The following is a 24191-nucleotide window of genomic DNA, read 5'->3' as shown; positions in this document are numbered from 1 at the left end:
ACAGGGTTCCTACAGGTTTCTACGACTTAAATTTAAGACTTTTTAAGACCTTTTTTACAACTGAATTTAACGCTCATTTTACAGTCTATTTCATGGCCATACTGGCAAAAATTTGTGACTCCAAGAATTTAGGAAAATTAATTTACCAACACCTTGATTTCCACCATTCTGAGTCACTTCTCACCGGGGGCTACAAAGTTAGCAATAATTGGTTCCTAATTTCAAAATAAAGTGTCAGGTTGGAATGGGTAGAACTGAGTCGACTAACATTACATTCTTTGCAACTTGGACACGTTTAAACACAATACAGCCAACAACTTTATGGCAACACGACTTAAGACCTACCACGTTAAATTTAATACCTTTTAAAGAATTTTTAAGGTTTTAAATAAAGATTTGTAAAGACTTTTAAGACTTTTTAAGACCCTGCAGGAACCCTGTATATAAATAAATACAAACAGCTAGGGATGCACGATATTGTAAAAAACTGACATTGTAATTTTTTTAACCCTGCAATATATATTGCAATATGAAAAACTACTCAGGAGGATATAATAGCTGTGTGGTGCTGCCGTAAATGGTCAAACTAATTAGTTGTGTTTCCTCTCGTGTCGACAGGTGGAAGACACTGTCGACATGGAACAGGTGTTTCAATATCATCCTTCTTGTCGCTGAAATAATTCCAGATAACTGACGTCGCTTTTCTTTTTGGCACCAAGTCTTTGTGTTCAGTGATTTTCTCGTTTGTTGCTCATTTTTCAATGTTGTTACCAGCGACTCACTCCATGTGCAGGGGTGTGGTCTGCTTCAGCAAATTGATTAAGAACAATTGTGGTTGGTGGATCACTGTGTGCAGTGTGTGTCAGGTATCCAGGTTGAACTTATGTTGCATTTCCACAACGTGGAACCAGCTCGGCTCGACTCGGTATTCCTGTAGACTGTTTCCATTACAGGATACTACTGACTTCACAGTACCTGGACGTCATAGCGATGCGGCGCGTTATTTCCGTGTCGTCTGCTCAGAGAGTTGCTGATAAACTTGCTCGTTGTGTTTTGTCTCGTCTGAATTTTTACGTCGGCCACCCAAAAACTGAATCTCCTCGACTGACCATGGTGTAGTTTTGGGCCGTTATCATGTGGATTAACCTACCACTATATTTACTGTCAACTTCCGCATCTGTTTTTTGTAAAACAGCGGGTCACAGAGAAAACTGTCTGACCAATCAGTGGTCTGCTGTGTTATACATCATGGTTTAGTATCGCTTGGAACCTCAACGGAGGTGATACCAAAAAACTAGTACCGGGTACCAGATTCCACATCCTTTTTTGTAATGGAAACGCAAAAAGGCCGAGCCGGCACCACATAGTGGAAACGCGGTACAAGATGAGAACACGTTGAGTTCATTTACCTCCTACATTGCAGGACCTGCGATGTGACTATGGCGCACACGTACATTTTGATGACGATGCTCAAAAGATATATTGTGCAGCTCTACTAATAGCCGTGTCAAAAGTAGTCCTGCATAGCTAACAATCACTTTAAATGTCTCAGGTACCAGTGTCATTTACAGCGGGTGGTTTGTAGCGTAATGTTGCTAGGCTTACAAATTCATTTAAGTCCTTGTATCGAGACTTAGTAGTGCAAAGCATAAGGTTAAGCGTGTCTAAGCCTCTTTATTTTATTATAAAACTACAGTGGGATAAATTAGGCTGAGAACAATGCAGATGTTCTACAGTTAAGAAAAGCAATGGTCAATCACTGAGCAGATTTGTGTTCGGTTTCTTCAAGCTACTGTCAGAACACTCAGAGTGCTAGAGAGAGTTTTCAGTCAAATTGCAACAATAACAGGAAAAGGAATCACAGCACAGATTGAGCCATGGAGAAACCTCTAGGATGCCAAGAGAAAATGTGTTGTAGTGTGGCTGTAACTTCCCCAGATTTTATAAAAAGGGGAGAAAAATCATGATTCTTACTCTACTGTAAATGTTATATCAACTTTTAAGTAGTTCACCCTGCCCTGTTTCCACAACTGCCTTTTTGACTGAGCAGCCAGGTGGACTTGAAGCTGAAAAAAATCCTCTGGTGAAGTATATTGTTTTAAATCAGGGGTGTCAAACTCATTTTAGTTCAGGGGCCACATTCAGCTAAATCTGATCTGCAGTGGGCCGAACCAGTAAAATAGTAACACAATAATATATAAATAATATCCACTCCAAACTTTTCTCTATGGTTTAGAGTGAAAAAAAAAAAATTTACAGTATGAAAAGGTTTACATCTACAAACTGCCCTTTCAAAAGATGTGAATAACATGAACAAACTGAAAAAATAAGTGTAATTTTAACAATATTCTGCGTCAGTTTATCATTTACACATGTACATGTTTATGTTTATGTTTACGCATTTGGCAGACGCTTTTTTCCAAAGCGACTTACAGGGGAAAACCAATTAAAATCACTCAATCAATCAAATTTTATTTATATAGCGCCAGATCACAAAAAAGTTATCTCTTGACATTTTATATATAGAGTTGGTCAAAACCAGACTCTAAGTCAATTTACAGAAACCCAACAGAATCCTCCAGGAGCAAACACTTGTGACTGGTGACAGTGGCGAGGAAAAACTTCCCTTTAACAGCAGAAACCTGGAGCAGACCCAGACTCCTGGAGGATGGCCGTCTGCCTTGACCAGTTGGGGTTAAAGAGAGAGTAGAGAAGGGGAAAAAGAGAGAGCGATAGAGATAGAGACTGGGGGAGAGGGGGAGAAGGGGAGAAGGGGGGAGTAGGGGGAGACACATGGAGGCGGTTGAGGATAAGTGAGTGGTGATGATGAGGGCAGGGAAGAGGCCGGACCACCGCAGCAGGTCCAGAGATAATCAGATGTACATAACTTACAGATCACAGTGGATCTACAAATACACACAACATTTAGTAACAGGCAGAATATTGTTAAAATTGTACTTACTTCTCTTAAGACATTTCAGGTTGTTCATATTTGTTCAGGTGATTCACATTTTTGTGAAATTATACATTGTTTTAGTGTAAATACATGAAAATATTTGCATTTACAAAGAGAAAAATTTGGAAATGTCATTATTTATGTTATTATGATAGTATTTTACTGGTCCTTCCCACTTTAGATTGAGTTAGTTTGAATGTGGAACCTGAACTAAAAGGATTGTTAGTATCTTAGTGTAATTTTTGCATTTAACAAATTCATCCCAAGGGCCGGACTGGACCCTTTGGTGGGCCAGATTTGGCCCCCGGGCCGCATGTTTGACACCTGTGTTTTAAATGATCCAAACTGCCTTCAAGTGACATGTGTATAGTACATTTCATTAACTACATTTGACTGAGATAAGGAATTATATTAATACAAAAAGAAGAGGCTTTAGCTCCACAGTATCAGCTTGTTATATTTTTCCCATGCAGGTGTTCTGCAAACATCCACCTCACACACTTACTTAGTGTTTGTTGCTTGGTTAAGGTCTATGTACAGTAGATGGTTAGAAGTAGTTGATGAATTCCATAACCTGCTTGTATTTGTTTGAATTTTGAGCATCTATCTATCTTTATTGTTCATTTAGTGTGTTCAACCTTCAAAAATAAGATTCTCTGCAGCAACATGTCATGGCTTGGACTTGAAAACAACTGCATTTAACATTTAAATATTAAGTGTATCTGTTGTACAAGGTTTCTTTGATTCACAGCCAATTGTCATTTGTTTTATTAGTTCCCACTATGTCATAGAAAATTTAAGAATTAAAAAATTAAACGCATTCACAATAAGACTGAAAACCTGTGATTTTAGAGGGGGTATATGGCAGCAGATATGATTTTTAGCTATGGAAATGGTATTAGCAACATCTAACTGCTAGTATTGTTGTTACCAATAATTCTCTCAGTAAATTTCTTCATTATCATTCTATAACCTGCCGTTATTATCAGTGTGTACCTGTGCTAAACCCCAGCCTGCTCCATGCTGTACTGCAGGTCAGGGGGCTTATAGCTGAGGAGCATGTCACTGGTGCATGAGGAAGGGTAGCAGGCTGCCGCATGGAGCTCCCCTTCAACGTCACACACTGCACAAGAAACATAAAATGTCAACAAAAACAAATCCAGGAATGTATTTTACAAATTGTACAGAGTTAGACCTCCTACTGACCCGAGTCTTCCCGCTGGTGCAGCTGCTGGCTTCCCGTCAGTGACGTCTGGCTGAGAATGTCTGACATGCGAGCAGAGCTGAGGGCTTTCCCAGCCAATAGGCTCATCCCAGACATGGGTTCCGCCTGATCCTGTACATTGAACATTGAACTACTGTTTTATACACAAAGGAAATCAGTTAATCTGAAATGAACATCTTCAAGCATGTGTGATGAGTCAGAGATTTGTTTGAATGTGCGTGAATATGACAGGTTCATTTAATGAATTCCTCCATTAATCTACACTCAGTCTAATGAAAATTAAGCCAACAATGACATACAAGCCTTTGTAAAATCGAATTTATTGTACATCAGTCCAGGTTATTTGGTATTTTTATGTTTTGGATAACTCATGTTTCTCCCGTCAAGGTGTGGTCCATTGGATTTTCACTTACATAGGCATCGTCACAGGTCTGGATGGTGTGGTGGCGCTGTAGCTGTCCACGGGACCTATAAGCTTCACCCTGGGGTGCTCGCGAATAGCCCACCCCATTATGATCAGGTACCTCCATGGCCTGTCCTGGGGGCCGACACTCCACATGCTCTGAGTCTGAACACATATGGGTTATGTCCTAAATGTACCATATACGCAATACACAAAAATTAAATGACATTACAAAACTGATGAGATACAAGTCTTGTCTGAGGTCACAAATGCGCCACAGTAATTCAGCGCTTGTTCTTTTCTTTTTTGGCCTCACAGGAAAAAAAAAATCTATGACTTGCAATTCAAGTGATCTGACACAATACAAGACTGATTCATTTGTAAGGTGCGGGAGTCGATCAAAATCTCCGCCTGATTGAAGATTTTGGCTGATTGTTCTGTTTAACGTTTAGTCAGACATGACTCTACTCTGTGGTTTGTCATTAAAGCAACACAGCAGCCTCCATAATTGTGAAACTTCTTTATGTCACCTATTCTTTAGGTTTAGCCTGTTGGACTAAGAGGAGAGAACTGCAGGAGGAAGGATTGCATTTTCAAAATCTGGTGTTTTTTTTTTTTTCCACAAGATTTCCATTTCTTAATAAATATTTTAGAGCAGCATCTGATCTGAAGCTGACTGTCTAATCATTTGAACATGCAGTTTGATTTCAGTAGATTTCAGTTCATGCTTCCCTCCTTTAGCACAAATAAGTGTCCGATGGACAAATATTTTAATAGAATACTCTTATTTATTTAACAAAGAGCGGGATTTATACCAGTGACTATTGCTGATTGATTTGAAATGCTCCTGTACATACCCACAAAATGTGGTTTACAGTTACTAGCAATTAGCATCTGCTCTAAGCAGTCTTAACTGAATCTAGAGTGGGCCATTTCAGTTTTACAAAGTATGCAGAGCTCTGTTTTATCAAGTGTACTTAAGGAATATCCACACTTTTGATAAAGGGTTGTGCATTTTAGGTTAAAGTCTTATTTTCAGCAAACTCAGGAACAGGAGCCAACATAATTAGGGGTGAATATAAAAAGTGTGAAACTCTGCTGAATTCCGTACCAGGCCTAGTATAAATGACCTCCAAACTTCTATAATAACTGCAGTGTAAACAGGCCTTACCTCTAGCTGCTGAAGCATTTCTCATATAGCCATGCCTGTGTGAAGGGGAGTTGTAGGGTGGGGTTCCCCCCCGGGGAGTGCCAAGCATCTCATGTCCTTCCCCTGCTTTGGCCAGCAGACCCTCATGTGTGTGGTGGTACCCAGCAGGAACCTCATCCTCCTCCATGCTCTCTGAGTGAGGCAAACTGGGGCAAGGTGGCTGGGTTGGGTGCTGCTGTGGCTGGACCTCTGGAGATCGGATTTGGAGGAGGTGGTGGTAGTGTTGGCCTCCAGGGGCAGCCTGAGGGGCAGGTGGTTCCAAACTTTCACCCTGGTTCAGCTGGCGAAGTAGTAGCAACTCTCCATACTCCTGGGGAGCGCCACTTGGTGGCGTTGGGGGGGTTGGGCCGGGTCGGGGGCTCTGCCTCTTCAGCAGGGCAGCCAAGTCCTGTGGGGGTAGCCTGGGGTCGGCATGGCCTGTTAAAGAATGGCGAGGGGACAGGAGACCCTGCAGGGTTGGGGTGACGTGCTGTTGTGGGGGACGGTAGTCTATTGGAGTTGGAGAGAGCAGGGCCTGCTGTAGTGTGGAGGGGGTGCCATAGCTGCTGGCCACTGCCCCACTCTGGTAACCCTCCAGCCCGGGCACTTTGAGAGAGGTGCCCTGCAGGTAGGGGCTGTAGGAACCCACCACTCCAGAAGCACCTCGGGAGGCAGCGTCGCCAGAAAAGAGGTGGGGGTTGAACTGGGCCTGGTCATAGCCCGATGTGAAGCGGCCAAGGCTGCGACTGGATGCAAGGAGAAAGAAAACATTAACTTGTTGACTGACATTGAAATAAATCCTATAATTTTTACATAAGGCTAATACACCATCTAGTTTTCATCTAGAGTAGAACTTTAAGTCACAGACAGCACACAGACAGACTAATAAAACACATCAAGTATTCACTGAGAGAGGTTTGAATCAAACTTGATCAAGTATGTATGAATAAAGATTGTGGAACATTCCCTCAGTGAAAGTACACCATTGATGGGATGTGATGACATTAGGATTTGGTGCTACTCCAACATCTGGGACTACGTGTACTCCAAAATATATAACCACTCACCCAGTAAAATGAGGTAGAGCTTTTGTTGATGCCATCTCAGCAAAGTTGATAAGGGCTTTTTATTAATTTTGGTGTTAATGTTATTTTCCAAGAATGTCCTCATAGTCTGACCCCATAACCCAACCTAAAATATCTGCTTTTCACCTGTGTTATTGCTGATGTTCCACAAAACAATTACAGTATAGGAGACAATCATAGCAGAAATGGAAACATGAATGAAACAATGACATAAAGTTACATCAGTGCAATGCAATTAAAAGGAAAACATCTATATGTCAATGGTAAAAACCAAACAGATAAAATACATCAAGAAATTTAAAAAAAAAAAAAAAAACACATGCTCAGTCCATCATTTTTGGGGTACACTTCTTGGGCATTAAGGGACATGGTGACAAAGTGGGTGGGGTCACCTGTGTGTCTCAGCATTGTCTGCACTCAGCTGCTTCCCAAGAACTCTGTGTCCACACGGTGTGGACAAAAAGCTGCTCTGTCTCTGTGCCCCACCTCCCAGCTCCACTTCCTGTACTTGAATGGTCACCTGCACGCAGAGGTTAGAGTGGTTCTTTGAACTTTTTTCAACATAAAACAACTACCACATACAACTACATTCTGAGCAAAACCTTTCTACTTTAGCTCACTATAATATTGCTCATATTTGTGTCACAATAATCTCTCTTTCAGGGCTGATATGAATCAGGAAATTTTTTTTAGAAAACCTTTAACTACCAACATAGACAAAGTGACAAATAAGTGGAGGCCAAAGATTCTTATTTATAAAGTTGTGAATAATGTGTTTGTTTGGTGTATTGAATGTTTTCTTCAATTAAATGCCATGAGTTACCAGACTCTAAATTAAAACCTTTAAATTGCTCCATTTTTCAACATCAAGGAAACCTAGTATCTATACTTGGTTAACTAAATACCTTCTTCCAACTTGTGAAAACGAACAACTTAAATAATTAATACAACTATAGCCTATATAGACTATATATTTAATAATTTTTCAAGTAATCAGAACATTATTTTATCTCTAGTGCTTTACTGTTGTGTTTAAGATGTTTACCTGTTGCTGTTGAGGGACTCCCTGTGCCAGTGGGACTGTGGGGCGGGCAGATGCTGCCTGCTGATTGGTTGGTAGAGACACCCGAGGCAAGCCTGTGGGAGGGGGGCTTCCACTCTGGCCCTGGTATAGTGATGGTGCACCATGTTGGTACTGTACTGATGATGGCCCTCCTAGGAGAGAGAAAAAAAAAAAAAACATATAAATGAAATTACATCATGAAACAGTTCCATACATTCTATAAACTGATTACTGACCTCTTACATATTTTTTTTCTCCCTACTCCTTCACTCTCTCTTACTCTCCCTTCTCCCTTACTCACATGCTGCCGCTGGTCACACTTGATAAAGGATTTTCATTGAGTCAGGATAAATAATGCGTTTTATTACAATATTGATGAGACACTATAAAAACTGAATGTCATGAATCACTGTTTGTATACAGTTGACAAAACTATAAACAAGACAAAAAAAAAAAAAAAACAGTGACGAAGTTGCACTTCCACTAACTCTAAACATTCTGACACACAGATAAAAGATCTAACAGCTACAACAGATGGAGATACAGAGTTCTAGAATTACTAGATATATAGTCTTTAATGATAAGTAGGCGAATGATCAATGTATGCATACTTCAAAAGCCTCAGTAAAAAGGCACTGCACCAAATAAAACACTCCAGTACTGGTATTACTAACCATGTCCTTGCATTATGCCTGCAGTGCCAGGCGGGGGGCTCTGATTGGGCTGTCTGAAGAGGTGGTTGCTGGGATGTGTTGGCGGAGGGCTGGAGGGCTGGATACGCAACCTGAGGGTGGAGGACAGAACAGAGTAGGAGAAGAGAAGAGAGAGACAGGACAATGATGTAACACTTCAGTCGATAGCACTGCACCACGGTATCAAGTTCATTGTTCACCGTTCAATAGCTGATGAGTAATACGCGTGTGTGTATATGTGTGTGTGTGTGTGTGCGCGTGTGTGTGAATGTGTGTGAGCGTGTTCACCTTTGGAGCTGGTGGGTTAGGTGGCTGGGCTGGCTCTCTCCATGGCCTAAAGACAGGCCCTGTAGATAAAGAGAATTTTTTTAAAAAGTGTCTAGTAGCCTGGTTGTCACAACGTGAGATTCATCACATCAGATGATGCACTCTGAGGGGATCAAGTTAGGAGGTTAAGAAGCATTTAAATCTAAGTTCCAATGCCACTCCTGTTCAATCCAAAAAAATTCAAAACAAAATTTCTTTTCTGTAGGCTACAGCAAAACCTGCACCACTGCAACTTCAGTTCTAATCCATATTTCAGATCTGCCTTTCCTTTGGATTAAACAATTAAAAAACAAAAAAACAGCAGCCACAATAGCTGGTCAGGATATAAACACCTACATCCTCTGATGGTTCTAGACAAGAACAGTGTTGGTGCTGCTGTGGAACCAGTTTTCGGATGAGGCACCATCTTTGAACCGAACTCAAACTGCCTTAGTGAAAAAGGGGCAATAGATTCATGCTTTCCATGCAGCATGAAAGAGTGTAACTGTTGTAATCGTGACATTGTGGTACTTCCTGTAGCCATGATGAACAGGCAGTGTGGTTGTAGTTGGTAATGACTGCACCGAGTCGGTTACCTGGATTTGCTGGTGGAGGATTTGTTGCTCTTGCTGGTAGAGGATATGCTGCTGCTGAGTGTGCTCCAAGAGTCTCTCATCCTGCTGAGCAGCATACATTTTCTGAAGCTGCTCGCATTCCTAGAGTAAGCAAAGACGCATGGTTTTCATCGTTTTCATGAGGTAACACATGAATAAACTTCAATTACTTCGACATAAGCAAAAAGTTTCAGCTTACGTCAGCCTTCAAGAAGCTAGAATTTGTTTTCAGTTTAGTGTCAAAGTTTGATTAACTATATTCAGAGCAGTGTAAAAATTCAAGTCATAATATAAAGCCTATGCATGCCATCCATTTGCTAAAGAAAATTAAATGCTTAGACACATCTGTACTAAGCACTATTTCTTATTAGTACTGACAAAAATTTTGGTGTAACTATATCTTAGTACTCGGAATTAGAGACAACATTTTTATCTATTAACGAAGCTAAACATAGTGTGCTATAATTTGAATATCCGTTTACCTAAAACAAGTTGCAGGGCCTAAAACAGGCCTACAATGAAGCTAAAGGTTCAGTTCCGAATATTAATTCCACTTGGTTAATAAAAATGTAGTGGGCTGCAAATGCTCAAGCACACCTTCTCAGAATCTGAAGTAATTTTGAGACTCATATGACTAAGACATGGAGCGCCAAAGTTTTTCATTCCTTTGCCAAGTTCAATGTCATGGAAGCAACACTTGCCAGCTAATGTAACCTCAATCAGGTACACTGTGCACTGAAGTCATTATTATTTATGCAATTTTTATTCCCAGTTTTGAAATGTAGGAGTAAATCGTTGGCGGTTCAGCTGTGTTTTCCTGTATGTAGGTTATATGCATGTGTATGCCGTCTCTTCTGCTTTTAACACTTTACAGTAATGATAATCTTGGGGCCTCAGCACCTGTCTTAAGATGAAGCAGCCACTGGAAATGTGGTGATTATCCTTCTCCCATTGTACATATCTTGCTGGGCTAGGTATTCTCGTTGCAGTGTCATTGCGAGTTTGCCAAGTCAAAAAAAACAGCCTGAGGTTTTCTCTGGTGAAACACTGCATATGACCACGGTTAAAAAGTGAAGGCATCTAGACTTAATAATGAGGTAAAAACTGCTCTGTTCTGCTTCATATAAAGAATTACCACACATCTGTCCCTCTGGAGCACTCTTTTGGACCAACACAGACATGCAGATGTGTTTTTCATAATCTAGTCCCCTCTTTTATGCCATGAGAAGAAAGATTATTGAACATTACTATCTAAAGTTTTATAAGTATATCCTAAAACTCTTTAACTTTCAGACAATGAGCACAAATTAATTCATAGAAATGTATAAAAGCTTTAAACATCCTCCACTCACATCCATAACTGTCACCTTATTTGCCAATAGGATGATGGCTGTTAATAAGGCTGATATTGAGCAACAACCCGAAGCCACGTCTTCTTTGGAGAAATCGAACGTGCCTTTAACACTGTAATTTACAATGTAAGCATCTCTTCCATGATTCTGTGGCCCTCTTTCACCCCTCTCCTGTTAAATACTGTTCTTAGTCTTAGTGCAATGTTAATGTGACATTCACAGGATGAGATCTTACTCCTACAGCTAGGAGTAGAAGCTCCTGATGACCTGATGTGAACTCCTGGAGCAAAAACTGTCATTATTCATCTGTTTCTACAACCAGATGCCTATGAATAACACAGCACACATTTGTCTATCAGAGTCTAGCACATAAGGTGTACAGTAGATTAGCAACGTCATGAATCTCTCAAATTAGTCAAAATTGCATTAGACTGACTAATGTAGTAAGTATTACGTTTTTTGCACTTCTCTGCCTTGAGGGGTAAAAACCTTGCATCACTGGTAAGGTAAAAACCCAGGGGTTTAGATAGAGCAGCAAAGCAGAGTGTAAATTTGGAAATCTCAAGTCATCTGGTGAAGCAATTGTTGAGTTGTGGGTAGTAATCAATAACCCTATCCCTTTGACTGCAGCTAACTCTTTGTTTACGTTTCCCCCCACTGGTCCCTTGGCATTATGTTGAGTGATGTACCTGCTTAAGTTGCTTAATGAGGCTGCTGTTCTCTAGATGAGCCTTGAAGGCCTGGATGGTGGCAGCACCATCAGAGAATCGTCTGACAGGTGAAAAGCGCTCCATGGGGAGATGAAGAGTGTTACAGTCCTTATAGCTGGATCTGGAGACAACACCGCAGGGAGTAGACGCAAACACGTGTACACAAATCCACACAAACACAAAAACATGACGGGATCGGGAACACATTTATACACACATTCAGTCATACAGACACAGATGAGAGACAGAAATAGACACAGGAGAAGCATGAGCCCTTCAAACCTGCACAAAACATCACAGTAATCCACTGAGTACAGAAATAATTAGGATCTAAAATTTTAGAGACTAACTTGACAAGTGCTGCATAAAAAGGCAAAGGCTACTAAGTTCCCAAACATGTTGCAACAAGAAACAGGTTATAACACCCAATAATTTCCCCCTGGGATTAATAAAGTATTCTGATTCTGATAAAGAGATATTAAGGTTTGACACTCACCCTCACACATCATCTCAGAAGTAATTGCTTCTCAGTAAAATAACCATGAGGTGTAATACGTACCACTGACAGTTGGAATAAGACTCCCACCTTCTGACACTAAAGGAGTCCTTATTTTCAACAAATAAGCCTTCCGCTGATGGTAGATGTTTCTCTGTGCAGCATGTACTATGTAAAACTGCATGCTTTATTGCAAAACACAAACAACCAGTTTTATTTTGAATAGATAAAAGAATACTAAATTACTGAAACTAATGAATTCTGCACAGGACCACATGCCTCAGCAACAGTTTTCACCATGTGTGGTCCAGTAACGGAATACTAACACTAATATAAAAAGAATCGTCAACTCTTACTTTCTAAGTTTTCCACTGCCATTTCCACAAAAGAAACCGTATGTAATATCAGATAATATTCTACTAATGTTACAGTTTTAAGCTAAACAACAGGTCATGCCACACAAACACAACTCCTTCAAATCTGGATTTTTTTCATTCCATTTGGTATTTTCTCGATTCATTTCTTAAGTCACATTTAGACTAACTTCAGCTCTGAGCAGCCCTCTCATCCATTTGAATGAGGCTCTTACTTGGCTCAACATCTGCTTTGAGACTGAAACTACTCTTTTTATCAATTTTGCAATAATGTTTTGACAATTTGACAATGCAATATACAATATTTTTTGACACCACAAAAAAAAGATTGTATTCAATTCATTTTTCACTAAATGGTCAGACTGTAAAATTGAATTTGTGAACTGAGCAACTGGAAGAGGATGCTTATCATGACGTATCAGAATGATGCACCCTTCACACACAAAAAAAAACCTGTCATAGGAGACAAAATACAAGATGTTGAACAAAGAATCTTTTAGGAGTTGTCCAACAGAAAACATTGTTTATTCATATCTGGTCACTCCAGGTGTGTGGGAAGGAAACAGCTATTCTGATGTGTGTTTTAATGGTGATGTTTAGCTGCATGTATAAATATCCTTCCTTAATGGAAGATGTACAATATTATCCTAGTTTGGGTGCATGACTGTGTGTGTGTATGTGTAACAGATACAGGATGTGTGCATGTGTGTAAGAGATACTCTGCTCGAGTCAGTCTGTCTGTTTGTGTGTGAGTGTGTTTTGTGCGTATACAACTCGGAGCGGGTGTGTCCCCTCACCGGGTGTGTGTGTCGGGGGCCCAGCCCACCCTCTGGCGGGGGCCCTGAGGCCGTTGTGACTCTGCCGAGGGCTCGCCATGCGATGTGCTCGTGAGAGCGTGCGTCGTGTGCCGCTTGGAGCGGTTCGCCAGGTACCTGGGCCGCAGGGAGGGGGAGGGCGGGGGTGAGGGTAGGAGACAGGAAGCAGCGCTGGTCAGCTCTCTGTCCTCAGTGGCTAATGAGATGGGGGTGGGGGGGTTAGGCCCGCCCTTCCCACTTCTGCCAATAGGTGCCATTTATATCATCTTGGCCAATCAGAAAAACAAAGATTATAATTACACCATAGATGGATGTTATAGCTTATGGGTATCCCAAAAGCCCACAGCTTCCAATTGAAAGATTAGAACTGTTGCCTTTTGGTTTTGCAAGCTTGAGAGTTAGCAAAGCTGTGTGGGAAAGAGTGAGAAAGCCTGGACAGTAATTTGGAACTTACTGAAATGAGAAAGATAAAGAAGCTTTTGGCCAAAGAGTTTTAGAGATAGGAGGGCTGGATTTGGTGGCAGATTTAGTTTGGAATGGTGGAAGAAGGCACTTGCATGATGGAGAAAGGAGGAGAGATGGTGAAAGCACCACAGCAGAGGGGCCACTCCCACGGGAAAAAGCAGAGCAGCCTAGAGGCACTCACTCCCAGCAACCCAGGACACCAGCGAAGTCTACAGAAGATGCTGTCTGAAGCAGATGAGCTGATGAACCCTTCCATGGACCAGGATCTAAAACCAGAACTCTTTCAGAGTTCCAAGACTGTACTGAGCCTTCACATACCTCTAACTAATCTGCACAGCTACAAACCAGTGAACAGTTCTGGAATTTTGTGTAAAACATCTGTCCTTTTAGGCCCAAGTCATCGTTTAAAAACACCTTCCTCATACTCATTTTAAAATATGGTAACTCAGATTGGAGCAGGGTATGTTAACATAAGGAGTGATATGTAAAACTGTACAGACTAACACCTAGCCATCAGTCTGTTGTCACAGTGTATGGGCCTTTCAGAGTATCCACTTTAGACAGCACTTCTGTACCATTTAACCCATCGCTAAAACCAGTTCACCGTGGATTACCTCTGCACTGCTTCTTGGTCCGGCTCTCCATCTGAACCCTCCTCATCCACTGGAGCTACTGCAGGGATGGGGTGCTGAGACAAGAAAAGAGTTTACAGTCAAAACCCTCTCAGTTGTCGTAATAGGTGCAAATATATGTACACATAAAGAAAACCACTGACACCTACACCAACCGGACTGGTTACAAGAGGCGAGGGTCCTCGCGGTCTTTTGAGGAGCTGAGCATGTAGCTGAATGTTGGCTCCACCATCGGAAGCTCTGCGCCCCAGAGGTCCCATGCCGTTGAGCAACTGCAGGGTGGGGGGCTGCAACAATGACTGCTCCTGTAAGATCAGCAGATGTAGAAAGTCAGGCTGGGATAGATATCAAATAAGTTTATATTTGGATCATAAACAGATAAACATGCTAGTTTCTGAACATTTACTGATGACTTCAAGAAGCCTCCCAAGCTAAACCACAGACCTAAGCCTCTAGTCTAATATAAGAGGCTGCTCTTATACCTTGTACTCCAGCTGCTGTGTGGGCTGCAGGCTCTGTGTGGGCATAAGGGTGTGCATTTGGCCCATTGTGGGGGCCAGTGGAGGGAAGGGGGGCTGAGGCACCACGCCACGAGGGAAACCGGGTGGCAGTTTTTGTAAATCCTCCTGCATCTCTGTCCTGAAGAGAGAGAATTAAAAGAAGAAATCAAGGACTACCTCTGTGTGCTAGAAACTTGTTTATGTAGTAGGTAAGATATGTGATCAACTGATTACAATGTATCTGATTTAAATAAGGACCACTAAGTTACATGCTGTTCATGAAGAAGATTCATTATGATTGTCACAGCAGAAGAAAGAAAAACTGAAGAGGGTAAAATGTACCTAAAATATACACAATTTGATTCAATAGTTCTTTTACTGTAAACAAGATGTCAAAGAACACATTGTTTAACACCAATATAAGTTGAAAAGGAAATAATAATAGGTAACAGGATGTACTAGTATTGTACTTTATTCCAAATTAGTTAATTTTACCCCCACAAGATGAGTGGCTTGTGTGTTGATATTGAAGACTTGTCAGTTGACAGTTACAGAGTCAAAGATGTACTAATCCAGTCATTCTAAGCATAACTGAACAAAAATGGGGTACAATTAGGGTTACCTTTGGTCTGGAACCCCCACAGTGTGGCGTCTCATTGATAGGTAGCGAGCCATGGCCTCGGGAGATGGCTCCTCCCCTTCATCACTGTCCAGGGCCATGCTGCCATCCGGCTAAAAAACAAACAAATGAAAAAAATCTATAGATGTATATACATATCCATCTCTGGAGATAGAGATAGACATGGACATAAAGAGAGAGAGAGATAGAGAGCGAGATAGAGAGCAAGATAGAGAGCGAGAGAGAGATAGATAGATAGATAGATAGATAGATAGATAGATAGATAGATAGATAGATAGATAGATAGATAGATAGATAGATAGATAGATAGATAGATAGATAGATAGATAGATAGATAGATAGATAGATAGATAGATAGATAGATAGATAATTAGGGACAGAGAGAGCAAGAGAGACAGACAAGAGACAGCTGGAGGGATGGAGAAAAAAGGACAGAGCGACAGACAGACTGATAGAGAGACAGAGATTATACATAATCTCCATCTCTCTCTAAAATTTGTTCTGTTCTAACATACATTGTTTCAAAGTTTCGATTAAATTCCTTGCTGCAATGCAGTGTTCTGAAGTATTCTAGTGTTTCACAGCATTTGTGAGTCAGTGATGAGGTTTGCATGTTTGCATGTGTGAGTACTTTCGTACAATTGTGCAAATGACTAATCACAGGCTATGAAGTGATTCCAGGCTACAACAACTGTGTTAAATGTGGGACAGAAGGCCAGTAACTACACCCATGCACATGACTGTCTAAAATATATGTCTCTGTATTACAGGAAACTGAATATACACATATCCATTAAGACTACAGCCTAAATGTAAAATGGTTATGATTGTTTGAGGTAAAGAATCAAAGGTAGGTTCTGTCTTTGGTCCCAACATGAAACATCAGCTGTGTTGATCACCCAGGTCACCCACTGCCCGGCACACAACCCTGTTGACTCACCTCAACGATCTGGTTCTCTGGGTTGATAAGCTGGACATGCGGAACGGTCATGCTAACCGGATTACCCTGCGGGTCTGTCTGCTGGGCATATGAAGACACGCACACACACACACACACACAGGTCAGGTGAGGATTGCACTAATTTTGTGTCAATCTTCTTAGAGGAGTGGGATTGGCAGATGGAGGTTAAAACCAATCTTTTCCATTCACTGAACCAACACAGGGTCAACTGGAATAGCTTTGGCTGCTGTGGCAAAAGGAGCATCATGATGAAACCAATAGTGTTCGACAAACCCACTGCTTCTAAAAATGCGGTTTTATTTGGAGAATCTGTGGTGCTAAATACCATAATGATGAATTTATAGATCATACAGACCATATCTCATAACCTGAATTTTTGATGTGAATTTGTGTAAAATCAGTGTTCAGTAAATACAAATGTAAACTACAGCAAGTTTTTAATAATAAAAAAGTTTAAAATGCTGACATATTGATACTACAACAGCATACAAATATATACATATAAAAAAATGGTATATATCAAAATGTCTCCAAACTGAAACACACAAAAACAGTTACCTGTACAGCATTGAGAGGATAGCTAACTGAACGTGGTGTGGGTGGAGCAACACGCAACGTCTTGTGTTTCTTGAGGCGGTCTGCCAACAAACTGTAGATGGCACTGTAGTGATCGTATGCATCTGTTTGTAAAGACTGGAGACAAAAAAGGACCAGTGTTTTTTAAGTGCTTTTTCAGCCTGTTAAACTATCAATAAAAAATTTACATTTGATTTATTTTATTGTGGGAGCTTAATAATTGTATTTTTTTCAAATCAACTGTTTTGATTTATTGGCTGTACAATTCTAAATACGACACCGGCTGTACAAGGCTGATATTGTCCTAAGGGATGTTCTGCCAGTCCTGCTGCAAGGCCATCACCAACTCCTGGCCATTTATTGGACTAGAGGTGCGTCTGGATACACAGGCAGAACAACACTGTTGTTTTGTTCCAGGAAGGCTGTAGTGACCCAAGCAGTGTGGGGACATGCATTATACTGTTACAGGATCCGGATTTCTGGGTGGTCATTGTGGACCCAGGGCATGGTATTGTTGATTCTTGGATAATCTTGGCACAGCGTCATTGTTAATGTCTGGTTATTCCTCACTTTTGTGGGTATTTTATAGACAGTATCAGTTGCAGGATTAAAAAACACAGGATTGGCACTGACCACTGAGAAAAATCACCATATCTATTTTTCACATGGCAGCATATCAAGGAGGTCAAAAATGGTCATAATACTGTGGTCGTCAACATGCCTTGAGCTGTTATAATTAACTCAGCCAGAAATCATTGCTCAAATAAATATAAACAAACAACAACAAAAACAAGTGGTGCCAGGCGCAACAAACCCCACCCCTCACACATATTTCGCCCATTATAAGTAAATGGGAAGAATTTTAAAATTCATACAAAATTTGAACTTTGACCTACTGTAGACATTTGACATTTGAAATTTCACCCATTATAAGTAAGTGGGGAAAAGAAGACTTAAAAAATTTGTTAAAAATTATAACTTTGACCTATTTTTCACAAAATGTGATGAGATCTATTCTGGTTCAATAGCGATCTATAAACCTAATTTGGTATGAATTAAACCAATAGTTTTGCTGCTAGAGTGTTAACAGACAAGCAAAGAAACAAACCGAACCAAAAACAATAACCCTTGCCTCCTCTTCGGGGGGTGGGGTAATAAGTGTGAAGTATTCATTGATGCTGAGTATACTTGAGAGTTTACCCAAACAAAGATGGATTCATTAAGATGTGTTAAACCTGAGACCAACCTGGAGTGTCCGCTCTCTGTCTAGACCCATCTCAGACATGGCTATCAGCACCTGTTCATTGATGAGCTCGGTTTCTCTTTCCGTCTTCACCTGCTCACATTCTGCTATCAACTGGTTGAGGTCGGGGAGGAATGGGAAAAGAGAGGAGGGAGAGGTTATACAGTACATCTGCATGTTCTGTTTCAGCTGTCAATACAGCCACAAATTCTGAGCAATTCATTATCACAACCACTGTGTGGCGAAGAGGCCATAACAGTCACTATTAAGAGCAGAGGTTCAGGAGGACGAACCAAAACCAATGAAGGAAAAAAAGCCAGGTGATGGATACGGTTGGTCCAGGTAAAGTTTTATTCTAAAACTTTTCTGTGAGTGTTGAAATTATATGGAAGGCCTCACCCTGTCGAAGTCTGGGTCGGGGTCTCCTTGTCTCATCCACTTGTTCTTACAAATCTGCTCCATGGTCAACCGTCTGCTGGGCTCCAGTACTAACATGTGTCTGATCAGGTACTCACAGTCTGAAACAACACAAAACCACACAGGTATGCTGATATGAGAATGGCTGCGTTTGCTGATCTTTTGAGTGATAGATGAAATTATTTCAGAGTTTAAACAGTTTTTAAAATATATATATATATATATATATATATATATATATATATATATATAAATACTAGAAAAAACAGGTTTAATGTCATTTTATTTGTGCCCATTTATTTAATTCAAATATCACTACAAATTAAATAACCAAGCCAACATTTTTTAAAACTTACATTTAGAGTGAACACCTATTTGAATTGTGGAACTTAAAAATCAGTAGTGAATGACAGTATATAGTAGCACTGGGCCTCATTGTTCAACTATACAAAACATGTTTGAATCCATATCCTGTTTTCCTTTTTGATATTTGGATGTTAACTTTTAAATTGTTAAGTTGTAAACATTACAGTAATCCTGTAGAAGGCACCACTATTTGGCACCATATTTTTTGTCAGACTACTTTTTAATTAACAAGAAGGGTTAATTTTTTTGTCACACACAACCTAACTTTGTTACGATGGGAGGTTCATCTTCAGCCCTAGCCTTGCATTACTGTGGCTATGCTAGCAGCAGTTAGCCTCAGTCTGTTTCCAGGGATTCTTTAGAGTCTGTCAACACAAAGTGTTTGGTTCACTCACTTTAATCTAAAAATCTTTGTGCGATACGTTTGCTGACACTGTAAAGTCATGATGTCCAATTTAAAACACATTTGGATCATGTTTGTTGCCAATGGCTTTGAGTGAATGTCTGACTGACGGAGATTCTAGATCTAAAGATGAAAGTTATGAAACTGTTATGCTCATTTCGCCACATTATGTTGTTCTAGTTCTCTTTTATACATGTATTCTTTCCATTCACTCCATCATTCATTCATTCATTTACTGAACCTGATTAGTTATTCAGAGGGTGCAGGAGGCTATCCCAGCTACCAACAGGCCAAGGTAGAAAGGGCATGTCACCAGTTCATCACAGGGCTGACACTGAACCATTCACTCTCGCATTCACACCTATGGGTGATTTAGGTTTAACCTGTTAAGGTTAAGTTAAGCAGGAGAGATCTGGAAAGAACCCACGCAGACACAGGGAGAACATGCAAACTCCACACATACAGGCCCAACCCTTGTGTGGGACGACCTTGCTAATCACTATATCACGTTGTGTGTTGGGTTGCCAAAGCCATGACACCGTGAGTTAGATCACTACTCTGGAACGACTGTGAAATTTGTTTAATTCATGCATCATTCTCTTATAGAAACAAATTCATATCACAGTGAAGTTTTGAATATTTGCTATCAATGACTGGCAAAGCAGCAAAGCCATAAAGCCATCTGGCCAAGCCCTGGTTCACAATATAAAAATAAGTGGCTCATGTAGTTTACTGCAGATTTTAATTTGATGTGCCCTCAATGAAGAAATATTTTTTGCATCTTAAAAATACAGTTCCTCTTGCAAATATGTCCTATGTATATCTGCTTTCTGAATGTTTTCTGAATTGTTCAGTTGAGATTGGCTTGATGAGTTCTTACCTGTGGACATGAAGAAGGGGATGCGGAACTTGCCACTGAGGACACGGGCCCGCAAATTTTGTAGAGTGCTGCCATCAAAAGGTAAGGCGCCACACACCAAAACATACAACACCACACCTAAGCTCTGTAGAAAAGAAAGAACCACAGATCATTAAACTGGAAAGTAGTTGCAAAATTCTTGCTGAAAATTTAAGTGAAACACAAGTAATCCAGAGTCCTGTAATGGGTCGGGTACCTACGAGTAACCCACAAAAACATGGGGGGATGGGAAAAAAAAAAAAATTTGCAGGCATGGGCACAGGGAAAATTAAACAAAATGCATATGGGTAGTGGGCAAGGAAGTAAAAAAATAAAAGAAGATTCATGGATGAAAATAATTTGCAGGGCATTTAATGATGATGATCATCTAATTTCACCGTGGTTGATCCACAGCCAGTTTGTTTTATTGTGAAGTGAGATTCACCTCTGTTAATATCCGGCCAAAGACGTCACTGAGCAGCACATATTAGAGATTTATTGATGGTGTTTTAGCCACAAATAAAGTCCTTAAAAGTGAGTTACTGTGTAGACAATGTGTTTAATCATGGGTTGGGTCAGTTGCGGGTCTAATGTACGCGGGTACAGGCAGTTGCGGATTGGACATGAAAAAAAAAAAAAAATGCGGGTAGTGGTTTGGATTGTGGAACTCAGCTTTGCAGGTATGGGTGGGTGCGGGTTTGGAAAAGAAGACCTGTGCAGGACTCTGAAATTATCTCTTTGTCAACTGGTACATTGACTTATCCACTATAAAAAGTCTTGAAATTGCTATTCATTTATATTCATAATAACTGAAATGCACCGAAAGACTACTGTAAAATAAAAAAAAATGCAATTTTCATTGAAAAGTGAAGAGTCTGTAGGATGAAAGATTAATACAAACAAATGAATCTTTGTGAATAAAAAAAAAAATGTACATGAATCAAAAAACCTGCTCACCCATATATCTACTTTAGGTCCATCATACTCTTTGCCTTCAAAGAGCTCTGGTGCTGCGTATGGAGGGCTGCCGCACCATGTCTTCAACAGTTGGCCTCGAGAAAACAGGTTACTGAACCCAAAGTCTAAAAGGAGAGAGGGAGGAAAAGTTTCTTCAGTCACATCATTTCCTTTGTCGATTAAATTTAATTAAGCCAGGAAACACTTTCCTACGTGTGTAACTCTGAAAACCACTACGTACCCACACATACACTAAAGGGCAAACACACACCTGCAATTTTGATGTTGAGGTTGTGGTCCAACAGCAGATTCTCAGCCTTTAGGTCTCGGTGGACGATGTTGCGGCAGTGGCAGAAATGAACCGCTGCCACAATTTGTTTAAACTTTTTCCTGGCGTCCTTTTCTGCCATTCGCCCGTGAGCCACCAGGTGGTCTACAAACGCACAACATATACTACAGCTCAGACATTCATGGCAACTTTGTGTACTTGCTGTATTAAATACCCTTTTCCTGATTCTCGTTCTACAAAATAGAATCCTGCTTAAAAGGCAGACTTATCTTAGGTAGACTTATCTTAAATATATGCACATTGATTGACAAAGGAGCTGCATTTTGCTGCAGAATTCTTACAAAAGAAGTAAAATTTAATGGGCAAAAGACAGACAAAGAAGTAAAAGCAAAGAATTCGCTCAAGCCGCGTTAAGTTAAATTAATATCAAGTATTGTACTGAATGTGAATGTGCTTAGTGGTGATTTTTGAGCATTATTCCAGAGAGAAATGAAGCAAACACGGTGAATAACAGAAGAAGAGGCGGGCACCGTCTACATCTAAGGCAGCAGCAGGGAACTCCCTTACCGAAAATCTCTCCACCGCTAGCGTATTCTGTTACCAGATAGATCATCCGTTCTGTCTCCATCACCTGAAGACATAAACAAAATGGTAACAAACAGGACCTTCAGACCCTCTAACAATCCAACATCTAGTGATGGGTGGTTCAACTGTTACACAACAAAATGAGTAAGCAGTGTTTGGCACTCAAATAGGATGATTTAAATAGAAAAAAAATACCAATCGTTCAGAGTATTGTTCAGTGTATGTGCTGTATATCTGAAGATTTAAATTTAATATTAAGCATGTAATGATAGTACCATCTTCTTAAATTTTGATTAAAATATTAAGTACTGTTTCAGATGAGATGTTTGACAGTTGGCGCATATGCTGTTTGGTAATATCTGAGAAAGTCTAGCAGATAAAAACAAACAGGAAAATCTCTTGCTCCTCGACATCCTGTAAGCAACGGAGGAAAACTGAATGAAAAACCGAACATTCATTGGACAAAATCCACTAATAATTTTATACCTATAATTACTGTTGGATAACACCTTCCAATGGCAGCAACAGCAGATCCTGCTAAACCAACACATATTTTATTTGTCTTTTTTTCCCCAACAGGGCCACAGGTCTCAGGTGTAAGATCTAAGCGGAGTATTTTATCGGATCTGTGGGTGAGTGCGAAAGTGTACCTGGTAGAGGCGGATGATGTGGGGGTGCTTCAGCAGCTTCATGATTTGCACCTCTCTGAAGATCTTTTTCAGGTTCTCATCGTCCAGCTGGGTCTTATCCACTATTTTTATAGCCACCTGGAGACAGGGAGACAAGAAAGGCAAGGAGGGAAAAGACTGAGAATGTGAAGGAAATGTCGAAACAAAATTTTAAAAGATGTGACAATCGACAGATGTGAATCCAGTACTTTAGAAATGTGATGATGCAATTATCTAAAAGTGCCAAAAAATAACAACAAAAACACAAAACAGATAGACAAAGATATCTAATTTAACTTAAAGCTGAGTTAAAGATGTTAGACAAAAGCAGAGGTTCTCGTTTTCTGGCACTTCAAGATGACATATTGTCAAACAGTGCTTTCTGTGGACTCCAGCTTGTTTGGGCAACCTGATCTAAGCCGTGACCTTCGACTGCAGTACAGCTCTTGCATAACTACTGCACCCTAAACAATAGGTCTGACGGAGTGGACAGTGATGATGTGTGACAGGAGCTTTGCACTACCACTTAGGAATGGGTAGATGCCTTTAATGACTTAATCAAGCGGAGCTAATGGGGCTGCCCAAAAACACTGCCAAAAATAGATGTGCAAGCGCAGTCTGAGTGTGCGGGAAATTATGAAAAGCACATATCCTGCATTAACACATATTCAAAACAACACCACATTTAACACATTCAGTTGTGTGCCATCCTAAGGTCTCCCTTTTCCTGAAACTGACGTGAAGAAGATGAGGACATCTGACACCCGACAAGGCTGACTTCCTGTTGCAGACAGGATGGGGAAGTGAGGGAGAGCAAAGAGGGGACTCCTGAGAGAGCATAGATCCAGATCTAAAGGGGGCACTGCTCCACATCAGTTAATGTTTGTGTGTCTAGTTCCCCTTCAAGGAAATTGCACTATTGAAGAAAAACATGTTTAAAGTTCATAGCTTCCCTAGAGGTAGTCATTTACAAGGACTAATGTCAGTTCACTGTATCGTACGCCTCATGTTGCTCAGTCTGAAAGAGCTTCTCTTCAGGCAAACACAACCAGAGCTACATCACATTTGTTCTTACTGGCATATCGCTGAAAAATAAAAATGAATGCAACTTATGACCTTAACTGCAACACCAGCATCATTTGTGTTTGTTTTCAGGTATGTTTATTTAAAAACTTAATCTGTATGTATTGGTTTGGAATGTGGCATTTTACACTCTTACAGTCTATTCCTGGAATTGGCAGTGTTCCAAGTTTGTTGATGTAATATCTCCCCTGTGCATCTTGTGAAGGGTAACAACAGGACATCTGGATC

The 24191-nt window shown here is 40.5% G+C and overlaps 1 protein-coding gene across 3 annotated transcripts in view; it reads right to left on the bottom strand.

The window, feature by feature from the left end:
- The window catches only part of sik3 (SIK family kinase 3), a 39991-nt gene that overhangs the window by 3689 nt on the left and 12111 nt on the right, over positions 1-24191 (bottom strand). The window contains exons 2-25 of one of the 3 annotated variants that reach the window (XM_030152958.1): positions 22863-22979; positions 22195-22258; positions 21610-21771; positions 21339-21463; positions 20364-20487; positions 18697-18815; positions 18301-18411; positions 17037-17171; positions 16458-16538; positions 15500-15609; positions 14860-15016; positions 14527-14682; positions 14360-14433; positions 13263-13397; positions 11575-11716; positions 9516-9635; positions 8902-8960; positions 8596-8705; positions 7904-8073; positions 7251-7378; positions 5756-6519; positions 4595-4749; positions 4163-4292; positions 3953-4079 (exon numbers count right to left, since the gene is read on the bottom strand). In XM_030152958.1, coding sequence (XP_030008818.1) covers positions 3958-4079; positions 4163-4292; positions 4595-4749; positions 5756-6519; positions 7251-7378; positions 7904-8073; positions 8596-8705; positions 8902-8960; positions 9516-9635; positions 11575-11716; positions 13263-13397; positions 14360-14433; positions 14527-14682; positions 14860-15016; positions 15500-15609; positions 16458-16538; positions 17037-17171; positions 18301-18411; positions 18697-18815; positions 20364-20487; positions 21339-21463; positions 21610-21771; positions 22195-22258; positions 22863-22979 — 3570 coding nt within the window. In that variant the 3' untranslated portion in view covers positions 3953-3957. The remainder of the gene's footprint in view (positions 1-3952; positions 4080-4162; positions 4293-4594; positions 4750-5755; positions 6520-7250; positions 7379-7903; positions 8074-8595; positions 8706-8901; positions 8961-9515; positions 9636-11574; positions 11717-13262; positions 13398-14359; positions 14434-14526; positions 14683-14859; positions 15017-15499; positions 15610-16457; positions 16539-17036; positions 17172-18300; positions 18412-18696; positions 18816-20363; positions 20488-21338; positions 21464-21609; positions 21772-22194; positions 22259-22862; positions 22980-24191) is intronic. The other 2 variants (XM_030152959.1, XM_030152960.1) reach the window with 2 other exon arrangements.

This window comes from Sphaeramia orbicularis, chromosome 13, assembly GCF_902148855.1.
Source record: "Sphaeramia orbicularis chromosome 13, fSphaOr1.1, whole genome shotgun sequence".
NCBI lineage: Eukaryota > Metazoa > Chordata > Actinopteri > Kurtiformes > Apogonidae > Sphaeramia > Sphaeramia orbicularis.
This window is presented reverse-complemented; position numbering and strand designations above follow the sequence as displayed.